Source organism: Tetrao urogallus, assembly GCF_951394365.1.
Source record: "Tetrao urogallus genome assembly, chromosome: 1".
Classification (NCBI taxonomy): domain Eukaryota; kingdom Metazoa; phylum Chordata; class Aves; order Galliformes; family Phasianidae; genus Tetrao; species Tetrao urogallus.
The window spans coordinates 25166011-25179155 of NC_136813.1; the positions used below are offsets into that span (position 1 = coordinate 25166011).

Consider the following 13145-nt stretch of genomic DNA (forward strand, 5'->3'; position numbering starts at 1 on the left):
GGGAGACAAGCTCACTTGCTGCTCCGTGACTCCATGCATGGTTGGTGTGGTTCTGACCAGAACTGCAGCTGGATGTGATGTGGCTATTATGGGCTAATCTGGGAAGGATAAGGTACAATTTTATATTCACCACACTACTCTATAAAGTGAAAAATAGTATGTAGCCTATAATCAACTTACGTAAAATCCAGTTCATCGGTGTAAGGACTAATCGGCGTAACTGACATTGCTATTTCTATGTACTTCTGAAAAGCTGCCCAGTGCAATGTACAGAGCATTGTAGAGTTTCAGAGTTACAACAGCACATATGCTGTTAACCAGCAGAACCATAACTAGTATACACATGATAGTTTTGGAACAGGCAATGACAGAAGTATCATATTGGGAAAACAGAGCAGAAAAATGAATGGCAGCAACCACAGTCAGTGCTATGACTGAAAATCCCTTAAAAATTTCCATATCTCAAATTAATATTATTTTTCTTAACGACACTAAGAGGTCTTTTTTTTAAGTTATTTTTAGTTTTTTAAATACAGTGCCTCATGGGGGGACTACCTCCTTTTTAGGCATTTTAGTCAGTATGGCTGCTATTAAAACAGTAAGGGTTTGTTTCAGTCAACTAAAAGGGGTACCAATACTGTGTGAAATGCTGTGTCCAGGCCAGAATGGGGAAGGTCTCTGTGATGTCCTACTCCATACCCGAAAGCATCAAGCAAAAATGTCGGACGTGATGGCTTGATTTAAGTGCTAGCAGACATCTATCCTCAGGCTGTGCAGATGAATCCTAAATGCATGTGTTTTATAAGGAAAAAAAGATACAGTATGGTTTAAAAGCTACAATTATTTCCAAGACATTTTTTTAGATGGGGATCTAAGAAGGGAATTTCTTCATCTCATGACACAACCACAAATTGCAAGTATTGATCAAGGAAAAATTTATTTACAGAGATTTTTCAAATACAAACATAAAATAGCACATTTATATATAATTTTTTTTTTTTACAAAAATGAATATTGAAATAATAAACATGGTACAGCACAATACGACATCAATGAGCTAAACATAACAGAGACAAAAATCTATGTCTGTAATAAGTTCCCTGTCAGTCTAGCATAACCAACAGAGTTCTACAGTACTGTAAGTGAAATTTTCAATGGACAGAAAAATGCCCATTTACTGCACTTCATAAAAGTACTATAGGCAATGGCTACATCTGCCAAGTTATTATGCTGCATTTTTGTAATAATGCTGAAACACAGAGGCTTAATAAAAGATCTATAGGGATGAATAAGCAGTGGCTAAATGTTTGAGGAAGAGAAATGTGGAGAGAACATACAAAATACTGATAAAGTGGCTTATTGGTCCTTTTATTAGGTGTAACGTGTAGATTAAAAAGTGTTGTAACACTGAAATTTAATCCACCAAAAAGAAGTTCTAAAAAAAAAAAAAAAAAAAAAGAAAGAAAGAAAGAAGAATCGCACCAAAAAGGTTTTTCTCTCTAGTCATTTTGTGCCATGGTCAACATCTGTGTGTGTGCTTTTGGGAACACCGCATTGCAGGGGCATTACCCCAGCCTCCCAGCAATATCTTTTCCTCACTAATCCCGCCATTTATTGGTGCACGCAGAATGTCACAATTTGCCAAAGTGGAGTTTTCCTTGTTTACGTGGTTGTATTTCTGCAGGGTGGTGAGGAGGCCCTTCCCCAGCCTGCCTGGCGGGGTGGCTTTGGTCCATGGTTCACCTTCTTCCCCTGGGCTCCCAGTGCCACCCACCAGCCCATCCTACTGAGTTTCAGAACGAAAGCACTTAAAATTTTCCTTTTTGTTGTCACTGTGGTCCAGAAGACACCTGCAGGCCCTTGTGCTTCTGGCAGCTGCCCGCACCCGGGGCTGCTCAGTAGGGATACTGCTTCTGCTTCTTGCCTGAGAAGCAGGCCAGCCAGGTGCACACCAGCATGGCTGCCGCCGCACCCCCACCTGTGCAGTAGTAAGCCCAGCCGATTTCGCAGGTTCCTGCAAGGGAAACAGAGCAAGACATGATAGGAAAGGCAGAGGCTGCTGGCTCCAAACACATGTCAGCAGTAGAGCAGGCGCCTCTCAGCCTGCCAAGCCCAAGGACAGCCCATGGTACCATTCATTGCTTTACCCTGCAGCAAAAACTTGGAAGAAGGCAGATGGGAGAACTACGTAAAAGCTATTTTTTCTCCCTAAATCTCTGCTCCAGCAGTACGCATTTACTGACCAAATAAATGAGCTCCCACATTTCTAAGCATATTTTCAGGACTTGGGGGTTTCCAATTGGACTGATGCGGGACAGCAGCCGAAGCAGCAGAGTCATACCAGCTCCACAATCTCATGTAATGGAACCATCTGGCAGATGTCTCCATCTAGGAGAGGAGGATATGAAGTGACAGGCCAGGACACTGGGTTGTCAAGAGAAGAAACACAGGCTCTCTGGGCCAAAGGAGCATGGTGTTGTGGAACAAATTGCACAAGGGCTTCTATGGGAGAGGAGTCCATAAACCCTACCTCTTGCCTACCCTGCCAGTAGGGTGAGCAAGCAGTGCGCACAAAGAGAAATGATGGGCAGCACACCAGTATGATAGTGACATAACAGCACAGGACTAATAGTAGTAGTAGAACAGCTGTGTGCTGGTGTAGTGGAAATGAAGATACCAGTGCATCCCAGTATTTTCACAAGTTGCCACCAAAAGCAAAACAGATCCTTAATTCACACTAAGATCAGACTTCCAGTGAATATCACATTTCATTAAAATACAAAAGGAGAGAGACTTCCCTGTTCCCACCCAATGTCTCCACTCATTACTTAAAACTTCATGGATATTTAGCCTAGTGTGTTTTCACAACGTCTTAATATGGCCTTCAATACTTTTAAAGGGCCGTAGTATCATTATATAAGTCAAACTCATCCACAAAAAAATGGCGCTGAGGAACCCCACAGTGAACCATAAAGTGATTGCTCTCCTTCCAGGCAACACTGCTATTACTGTCTAAGTGGCCAAGAAGGCCAATGGCATCCTAGCTTCTATCAGAGGAAGTGTTGCCAGCAGGAGCAGATAAGTGATCATCCCCGTGTACTCAGCATTGGTGAGGTTGCACTTTGAGTACTGTGTTCAGTTTTGAGCTGACTGCTGCAAGAAAGATATTGAGGCTCTGCAGCACATCCAGAGAAGGGTAATGAAGCTGGTGAGGGGTCTGGAGCACAAAACTTATGAGGAACAGCTGAGGGAAACTAGATTGTTAGTCTGGAGAAGAGGAGGCTCAGGGGAAACCTTATCGCTCTCTACAATGGCTGAAAGGAAGTTATGGCGAGGAGGGGGTCAGTCTCTTCTCCTGCGTAACTAGCAATAGGCCTCAAATTGGATGTCAGTAAATATTTCTTCTACAAAAGAGCGGTCAGGAGCTAGAATGGGCTGCCCAGAAGTGGAGTCATCATCCCTGGTGGTGGAGATGTTCAAGAAACATTTAGATGTTGAAATGAAGGACATGGTTTAGTGGGAAATATTGGTGATAGGCGGACGGTTGGACTAGATGATCTTGGAGGTCTTTTCTAACCTTGGTGATTCCGTGATTCTACTCCTCAGGACTTCGATCAGTCTTAATAGGCATCATCACTTTGGCTTCATCATGTTGGTTATCTTGATTTCAACTGTTCTCTCTCTCCTACTGAAGTACCATCTCTCTTCACTGACCAGTATGCACTCTCAGCAATATTACACCTCCTTCCTACCTGCTGGAAACTATTCCTCCCTCCAGAGAACAGAAGGTAACAACAGTTTCCACCTAGAAAAAGCTGAAACAGGTGGCACATCCATACTTTGTCCTAATGGTGTTCTTGAGGTCCAGGCTTGTGGGCTGGACAGTTATCAAGACTGCTAATCCTGCCTTAGGCACAAGATGCACAAGATGTCTGTACATTTCAACATGTCAAAAGCATTAGCATGCCTGAAGGCAAACAGCATGTCCATCAGCTGTGTGCAGGATAGTGACAGGCCAGTCTTATAATGAGATGTGAGTGGGAGGCAACACTTACACTCGTGTCCCTTCTTGCAGACCTCAGGATGATGCCACAGCATGCAGCATACTACTTGTTTCATTTCTTCATAATACTCAATTTCTTTTTATTTCTATAAAAGGCTCAGTGAAACAAAGATACTTCCATAACCAGAGAATTTCAGGAGCTGAGGCCCTGGTTTGGGCTCATATTCTCTCCCCTGAATGTGCTGCAGTAGAGAGAGATATTTGTTTGGTTTTGTAATCTTGATGTGTTCTGTAGATTGAAACAATTCTTGGCTCCCTTACAAAAGGCCACACGGAGAATCTGACTTGCAACATAGAAGACCATCAGAAATCATGGAGAGCTGCCAAGTACCTTGCAGTGTCCCTGACAATGATCCTTGCCTGACTGTACAGCAGTCTCTGGATAGAACAGACCCATCTCTGGACAATTCCTTTACCTGTACACACATGTCTGTGGTTTTTGCTGGGATTTTCAAAACCAGAATTAAGCACATACCATATGTCTAAATCAACTGGATTGCTTTGAAAATGATCATGTTTATACCAGAGTTGAAGGTGATGGACTACAACTGATAGGTCTTGTGAACTGCCAAGTATTCCTAAAGCTACAAAAGAATTGTAATGGCCGCTTCAAAATTTAAAACTTTCTCATTGTGATGCTTCCAAGTAGAGAAACTAAACATTTAAATACTACTTAAAAATAGTTTAAAGATTTGCCTGCTTGCACTGCCTAAAGCTGTGACCTACATGGAATATAGTGAAGTAAATTTGACCTTTGCATGATGTGATTTCAACTTCTGTGCGTTGGTCATTGGAGAGGAGAAGAGTGCACCTAATTCATATTAAGGACTGTTAAATTAGTATCAGAGATGTGTCTAACAAATACACCATGCACATACAGTCTCGGAGGAGGAAAACAGCATCTATTTCTTCATACCGTGCTCCATTTACTCTAAGGATCACTGTCCTACTTAGTGCTCTGAGGCATGGCAGGCAGTCCCTTAATCTAACAAATGCAATCTACTTCACAGGTGTGAGCTGGGTCAAGATGAACAAATATAAGAACGGGAGAGTGCAGAACAATGGATGAAAGAGCAGGAAGGCTGACCTTTGAGCAATAATAACAAAGCAATAAACCTGGCCATTATTTCCAGCCTGTGTCAGGAGCAATGGGAGGCCTCAGACAAAACAGCTTGATCTCTACTTGCATGATGCTGAGCAGAACAGCATTTCAAGCTATTTCAAGTGCAGAAGAAGCGCCTGCAGCAGGGAAGGTGTCTGAGGGCATAGAACTTAGTCATACTTTTCATTTTAAGTAGAGGTAAGTTCATAGATTAGTACAGCTATAAGGCCAGAGAGAATCTATTCTAAAAGTACTTGTTGAAATGAGAGGTTGCCTAAACTGCATAGCTACATGTCAAACCGAAAATATACTACCCTTATTGTGCAAGGAAAAAAAATAATGTTTCTGCATTAATGTTCTCATTTTACTATGTGTATGTGCTATTTTAATCTCCTACACCCTCAAGAAAAATTAGTGGTTGCCAATAATTGGGCAAATTAACTGCAGTTTAAATTGCAGAGTTGTTTTTGTTTCACTTTGATATTAAACTATCAATTTATAAGAAACATGAAGCTTTATAAAAAGTAGGATTAATAAGTAATTAAATATAGTACCAAATGGAAAGATATACACCTATCAAAATGCTTTATCATAGCAAAGATAGACTTTGCTTTCTAGCATTTTATTTTTTACAAATCAGTTACTATTACTTGTTAATTAGTTTCAACTAATTATTAATTACTAGTTTTTATAAATATTGCAATAAGAGGTGCTGTAGAATAATCCTTTCTCATGTTCAACCTTTATTGTACGGACATCAGTGCGACTAACCACGTATTCAGAGGAAAGCAAATGATTAAAAGCTCTACAGAACTGGGCTTGAATTTGACCATCAAGAGGGGCACTTTGCCTTCACACAGCCCAGAATATTAAACATCAGAATTATTGCAGTGCAGTTTCCCTTTTTTGAAATTAATGTCAAATCACTAGTATGAAGAGCAACTCCACCTAATTACATGATAGAATTAAATAAGTGCAATTTTGTAAATCTTCACATACACAGAAAAAGTGTTGTTTTCATCAAGAGTGCAGAGAAATATATACATGTAGAAATGTGCCAGGGGTGTGTGGAGATGCATGCAAGAATGTGTACCTGTTCCTGCACATAAGATGAGCTGATCTTGTTTCATGCCAAAGTAAACTCCCCACCAACTGAAGTGCTCTTCTGGCTGACACAGATGATACGCACCACAGCAACTCCCTTCTCTGCATGGAAGTGTTGCTGCTCTTTACTAATCAGTCTTTACCTAGCAGATCAGTATGGAGGAGAAAATGTGAGCTGTGGTTTTGGTTTTTTATTAATTCTGGAAAGGAAAGCATTACTAATTGGAGCTCTTGCCTTCCAGCGGCTCAGTGAAGTAGAACCATCCAAGTCAGCTCTGGTAAAACTGGCATTATGAACTCTCTTTTCACATTTGAGATAGGCAGTAAGAGAGTGTCAGGATTAACTGTGAACTCAGACAATCACAGACCTTGCAGCTATTGGGCTGGATGGCCACTTTCCAAGCAAACAAAAGGAGGGAAGAGTAGCAATATCATGCTCCTCTCCTTTGTAAAAGGACTGAAAGACATTGCAGTCCCCGAGGATAAAGGACAAAAGTGAGGTGAACGAGGACAGCATCAAAGAAGGACTCAGCAGAAAGATATCCCATAGAATATAAAACAATATTTGCTAAATTGAAAGACTGCAGTGAATGTGAAAGGCTAGTGTTGCAATGATGGAAGGGATTGTTCACAAAAACTTCCATGCCTCTTCCTGATCTCTAACGTAATCCTCAAGGCCGTGAAATGTGACCTCTGTTCCCCTCCCCTGCTCCAATATGTAAGGCAAATAAAGATTAAGAGAAATTTGGGAGTGAGTGAACTTTGGCAAGAGGAACTTTGTGGATACTTGATCTCCTGTGGAGCTGTGCCAGGATCCAGTTGCTAAAACTGAATTTTACCAGGATTTGTACTTCTGATGTCTTATAAAAAAAACACATAGTTATCAAGGTCCTGGAAATAACATATGTTGTTCATCTGAAATAACAATAATTGGCACTTATGGAAACTATCCAGAATATGAAAGTGTCTTGGATGCAAATTTGTTAATTGCAAGACTTAGTATCTTAAATATTTGCACCTTATTTACTGTTAATGTCGGGGCTATCTCGAGCTTTCAGCCTGCTAGTATTTGGCAGGCTCTAAACAGTTAATCCTAAGTACAGCCTGTTTTCCAAGATGAAGGAAAAAGGGTTTCAGATTTACTCACACTGAAGAATACAAATAATACACCTTCAAAAATAAAAGATACAATTCCTACTTGCAAAAACTTGTGCAAGAACTCTAATTAACAGTTTCATATAAGAGTCCTGTACTACAGGGGAATGTGAATTCCTGTAATCAATCAGGGTGCTAGAAATAGTAATCAAAGAAGAAACCAAAAAATGTGATGTTAAGGGGTATATAGGGATTTAGAGATACGAAAGCCACAAATGAATGTAAAAGACAATCAGCTAATTAATAGGAAGGCACAATTATTTTGAAACAAAGCCAAGATAAATTAAATAGCTGAAGAATATTTTTCTTGACAGCTACACAATGAAAAAACATCATTTGAAATCACCTACAAAAGCAGGGGAAGAAGTCAAAACTTGGAATGCATCCAGAAAGGATTAAAGTAGTTATGTGAAACAAAGAAAGTATGCTATGTAAGGTAAATCTGCAGCTGAACAAACAGCACAATACACAATGATCAATTTGGTGAAGGTGGTTTCTTTTTGTCTACTGTATGGATCAGACTTTCCAAAGGCCTTTTCAAAAATATATTATTTCTTACATGTGTAGAGATCAAGCTATTTTGGTTAATTATAACTGGTCAAATCAATTGCATGAGTATTTTGATTCGTCATTGAGTCCTAGAATGCCTTGGGTTGGAAGAAACCTTAAAGCCCACCCAGTTCCAATCCCCTGCTATGGGCAGTGCCACCAAGCAGCTCAGGCTGCCCAGGGCCCCATCCAACTTGGCCTTGAGTGCCTCCAGGGTTGGGGCATCCACAGCTTTTCTGGGCAGCCTCATGAAGTCCAAAGTGTAAAGGTGGCAAAAGAAACAACAATTTTTAAGTTGTTCAGCTCTTCTGTTTGCAGACACTCCCATGGCAAAATCCTTCTTTCTTTGAAGGATTGCTTAATTTTGTTTAATCAAATCTTAAATTTGCTGTATGGATTTATTGTGAAACAGCAAAGGAGAAACAGGTGGATGTTTGGACTGGATGATATCAGAGATCTTTTTCAACCTTAATGACTCTGTGATTCTATAAAATATCTTGTGACAATTACAATGCTCAAAATCCCAGGAGCAAACAGCTCATGTACTACTAAACAGGAGCTCTCCCAGACCATTGGAAGAAGTCAGCAGAAAGCTCACTTAGTGTATAAAATGAAATTAATTTCATCTCTCCCTGGGCATCCACAATGCAGAAACCCACACTGGATTAGTTCCCCAGACTGCCTCTGGAGACAGTGGATAGAAAAAGTGTGATGCATTTCATTTTAAGGTAGTCATCTAAAGTATACTGGGTGGACCCTAGTCTAGTAGTACCTAGTTTTAATCCCTTTATTTGTGAAGGGATCCCAAATAACAAGTTTAGATGCCCTTTTCTAGTAATAATGAGCAGGAGGCACTTGCTCTGAGGTGGTCTGAATCCCCTTCTGGTTGTTCCTCCTTGCCTCCCTTGACTCCAGAGGATTCTTGCATAGTCTAACTCTGGCAACAAAGGTAGGTTAGACAGGATATTTGTGGTCCTTGAGATAGTCACAGAAGTCTTGCAAAGAAATAAGAATGAAAGATAACTAGATAGCACCAAAGAGGAAATGTTTCTTGATGAAACAACTCTCTTTACTAGCACAAAAGCTGACTCATTCATTTATCTATGAGCTTAGCAGCTGCAGCTCAGGCACGCTTATAAAAACTGTGCTTGGCCCCCATAAAATCTCTGAGCTGCGCGAGGGAATCTGTGAACAAAGCAACCAGCTTTCTCAGAAGGATTGCTCATAAAAATAGAGCTATAAAGCCTTTGCCTTTAATAGGATTCTAATAAATTGTCCTCCCCTCTAACCACTTTCCTTGATAGTTTTGGCACTGTATGTCAACGCTCAGCCAGATGTTGAGATGATGCCACCTAAGGCCAATAAACTAGTTGACAAAGCTTGTTTTAATGTTCACTGCTTTCTGTGAGGGTTTTTTTTAAATTTTTTATGTTGTTGTTTTAGTAACTGCAGTTTGCGTTTAGAGATCATTTACTCTGATATTTCTCTAGCAAAAATAATTATCAAGTCAACAGTTGTCTTTAAGATATTTGAAGTCCTTTAAAAATGATAGAAGGGAACCTTAATAATAATGATATTTGGAAACAAATATCCTTCTGCAGAGAAGTTTCTGAGATCTTCTGAGGACAATTAAGCTGATAGTTAAGCTCAGGGTGGGAGTCAGCCTGTGAAGTTGCTCTCCATGCAGACACATTCGCCAGGGGAACCCTCTCCCAGCAGCTCAAAACATGGGGGGGCAAATGAAGGTGCATGTTTGCAGCCATCTGCTTGGGTTGCTTTGGCTGCTGCTGCATCAGACTTCCCTATGCATGATGATCAGCAATGGAGCGTGACAGCTGGAGGACACGAAACAACAGGAGAGGATCTAGTGGGACTTTGTAGAAGAAAGACGGAAGGGGATGTTCCCAGCCTCAGAAGGATGGCATGAACTCAAACAAGCACAGAAGGCATGTCAGGCAGGCTGTGGCAGCATCCACAGGGTGGGTAGGCAGGGCATGGCGTGCCTACAGCCACACCTGAGTCCTGCCAGCACTTACTGCCAGATCTGTGATTTTCACCACCTTTATTAGCAAATAAAAGCGTCATGAAACTCAAAGATAAGCCCTGAAAGTAGTTTGAACAGCAAATAGCGATCCTTCTGTGTGGGATCTTCCTTAGCACAAATGATCACCAGTGGAAAATAAAACAGATCTATGGCATATAGAACATAAAGAGTAATGTCTCATAAAAAGAGGTGGGATATCAAAAATTCAGGCTAAACCTTGGCTGCCTAGCACACTGCATTTCCTCAAAGGAAGACTATACTTTATTTTATTTTTTTCCCATACAGTTCAACTTAAAATTTGAGGTTTCTCTTAAATGAAGTGTCTTCATTCTTTCAGGTTAATATCATTTCATACCTCTGGTGGTAGGGGAGTGGCTGCTAGAGGTGAGATGAAATTTCCTAAGGCACCTAAAGTGGCATGAGTCATCAATGTTTAAACAAGCGAATCTCACTCTAGATAAGCATTTTGCTGTTTGGGCATTTGGGTATTGCTCATATATTGCTGTTTTACCAGATGCCAACTAAGGCTTGATTTTATGAATTATGCTGAACATGTCCTGTCCTCTCCGACACTTTCTGTGGGATTTAGCTGTCTCCACACCCATCGCAACAGAGATGAGCATGAAACAACTGAGGAACCTCTGCATGGGCATCAAGGGAAACTGATGGCCTGAAATAAAGTCCCTTGTTGAGTTTAGACATTCAACCCCAATGCTAACGTAAACTCACATATATACACCAGCATAGTCTTAAAAAAGCATTCAAGTTCAGAAGGCTTCCTATCAAAGTAGGAGTTTTGCAAAATGTAGATGCATTTTCATATATCTGGTGCAGCCTTCACTTTAATGCAGACTCACTTTAACGTTCATTCCCTCGCTTTAAAGAATTTCCTGCTTAAAAAGAAGTATTTTTTTTTGAGCTGTTATTCTTGTGTGGTACAGTTAGAAATGAAAACAAAACAGGATATTAGCCTCTCAAGCTCAGCAAAATTGAACGTATGCTATGTGTTTTGGAGGTACTTGCTTTGAGGAAATTGCCTGCAAGTTCCTTTAGCAGGCCACAAGATTCTGCAGATCTGACTCACATTCACACCCTTCGGTCAGCAGCTGTGTACTGCTGAGGATGATGTGCCACAGCAGTGCTGTTCTGAATGGGCTCACGGGTGACTCCGGTGCGTACATAATGCAGCATAACAGCAACAGCTTGCGTGGTGACAAGAGATGATGACTGTGAGCCTTTCTCAGGGATTTGGTAAAACGGAAAGGCAGTCAAATTATCATGTGTACTGGTATTTTTGTAACTCCAGTCTCTATCTAAGGTAATGATAATTAGACAAAAGACTTTCAGTCAGTCACTTGACTGATATGATATGAGTTTAAAACATGACCATCCTTTTCCTCTCACCCTTATTTATTATTATTGCCACCCTTGTAGGAGTTTCCAGCCTAAAAATAGCAGAAGAAGAATTCTCTGCTTCACAGACTGATGTTTCGGTGGGAACTCAGCTGCACCTATGATCTTAGATGGCCACAGTATGGAACAGGGCCCCAGTGCCTCCATACAGGTCTCACCAGATCGCAGGGACTTGGGAATCATAACAGAGATCTGGAAATACCACAACAACCTTGCTGCAACAAGGTTTACTAGGAATCATTGGTCATAGTCCTAGTTTATCATTGTGTTCTTTTCACTGTGGCAAAAACAGATTGCTAGAGATGAGCAGACAGCAGGTCCTTCTATGGGTGTGCCAGTCTGTCTATTTACAGAGGTTACTCCTCTCCTCATTAGCAAAACAGCTCATCTATTGAATGCAATTTAATCAACAAATGGGGTTATCCTTGGCAGGGTATCTTCAACTGAAGAATGACTCTCCTTTGTAGAGATCAAATTGTACAAACACTTTTATTTGATCAAAAAAATTAGACCAATTAAATGCACATTTGCTAAGTAAACCATTTGGATGCAGTTCACTTAAAAAAAAAAATATCAAATGAATATCCAATGTTAAAGAGAGCAGCAAACCAGTGGGCATGTCACAATGTCAGCTCAGTTTTCTAGAAGAGAATATCCTAATCCACTTACACATAAACAAAAATCCTGCAGCCTTTTTAAGTATTTCCTCCAGATAGACACAAAAAATGTGTTTGTTTGATGGGTACAGAGGAAGGGGGTCCCATCTTCACAATCTGGGCTATCTCACCACTATTTAGAAAGCCTATCACTCTAAAGCCTTTTCAGAATGCATGAAGAGATAGAGAATAACATCTTATTTAGCACACCCACTAAGGATTAGGCTTTTAATGGGTTCTTAGCATCACTATTTATTTCTTCTATCTAGTTATGAGCATGTTACAGAGGTTATTTTGTCAAGCCATTTTCATTTAATAGCTAATTTTGAAACGTTTCTGGTTAGCATTACATTTTAGGTAGCACAATTCCCCTGCTTCACAAGTGAGTTCTTGCAGTCCCTTCTCTGCTCCTTCCTCTTGTCCTTCTCATCCTCTTATGATGTAAATGCAGCTCCTGGTTTATTTTTTTCAACCTCAAATATCAAGATTCATTTCATTTTGCAGGTCCCCAGAAAATCTTACCAGTTGCTGAACCCCTATCTTTACTGGCTCTGTGGTCAAACCTGGTGAGCTTTGAGCCTCCTTTACTAATGTACATATTCACCATGGCCCACTTCATCCTGATCAGCATCCATTTGAACATCCTCCCCTTTGAAAGTAACCACATGCACCAAATGAGGATCCTGTTGCCATTCTTAGCAGCACACATGGCAGCAGAAGGAGCAAGACTAGCACTCCCATTGCCACCATTTACCCCACCAGCCCAGGGCTCATGGCAGCTTACCTTTCGCAGGGGCAGATTAGGAATGCAGTGCATGTATGTGTGGTTCTTGAGGCAACTCATTTCACAGACTCAGAAATAGAAAGCATATCATTGCAGCTTAATCAAATTAAATATTCAAATGAAAGCAATAATTACTAAAATTTGTCTTGAGACTGGGTGAGATTAAGTCTTTGAAACATCATTTTTGTTCTGCTGGCTCTAATGAGTAAACTAGTCTCTAATGATGCAGAAAAGACTGGAGGGTTTGGGTTATCACCAATGGAGAGATATATATC

The 13145-nt window shown here is 40.6% G+C and overlaps 1 protein-coding gene across 1 annotated transcript in view; it reads right to left on the reverse strand.

Moving 5' to 3' along the window:
• Window positions 1-1895: 1895 nt before the first annotated feature.
• Window positions 1896-13145, reverse strand: part of LHFPL6 (LHFPL tetraspan subfamily member 6) — a gene marked incomplete at both ends in the record, with an annotated part of 132382 nt that continues 121132 nt past the window's right edge. Inside the window, one exon of the mRNA XM_079535742.1 lies at window positions 1896-2014. Within this exon, the coding sequence (XP_079391868.1) occupies window positions 1896-2014 (119 nt within the window). The remainder of the gene's footprint in view (window positions 2015-13145) is intronic.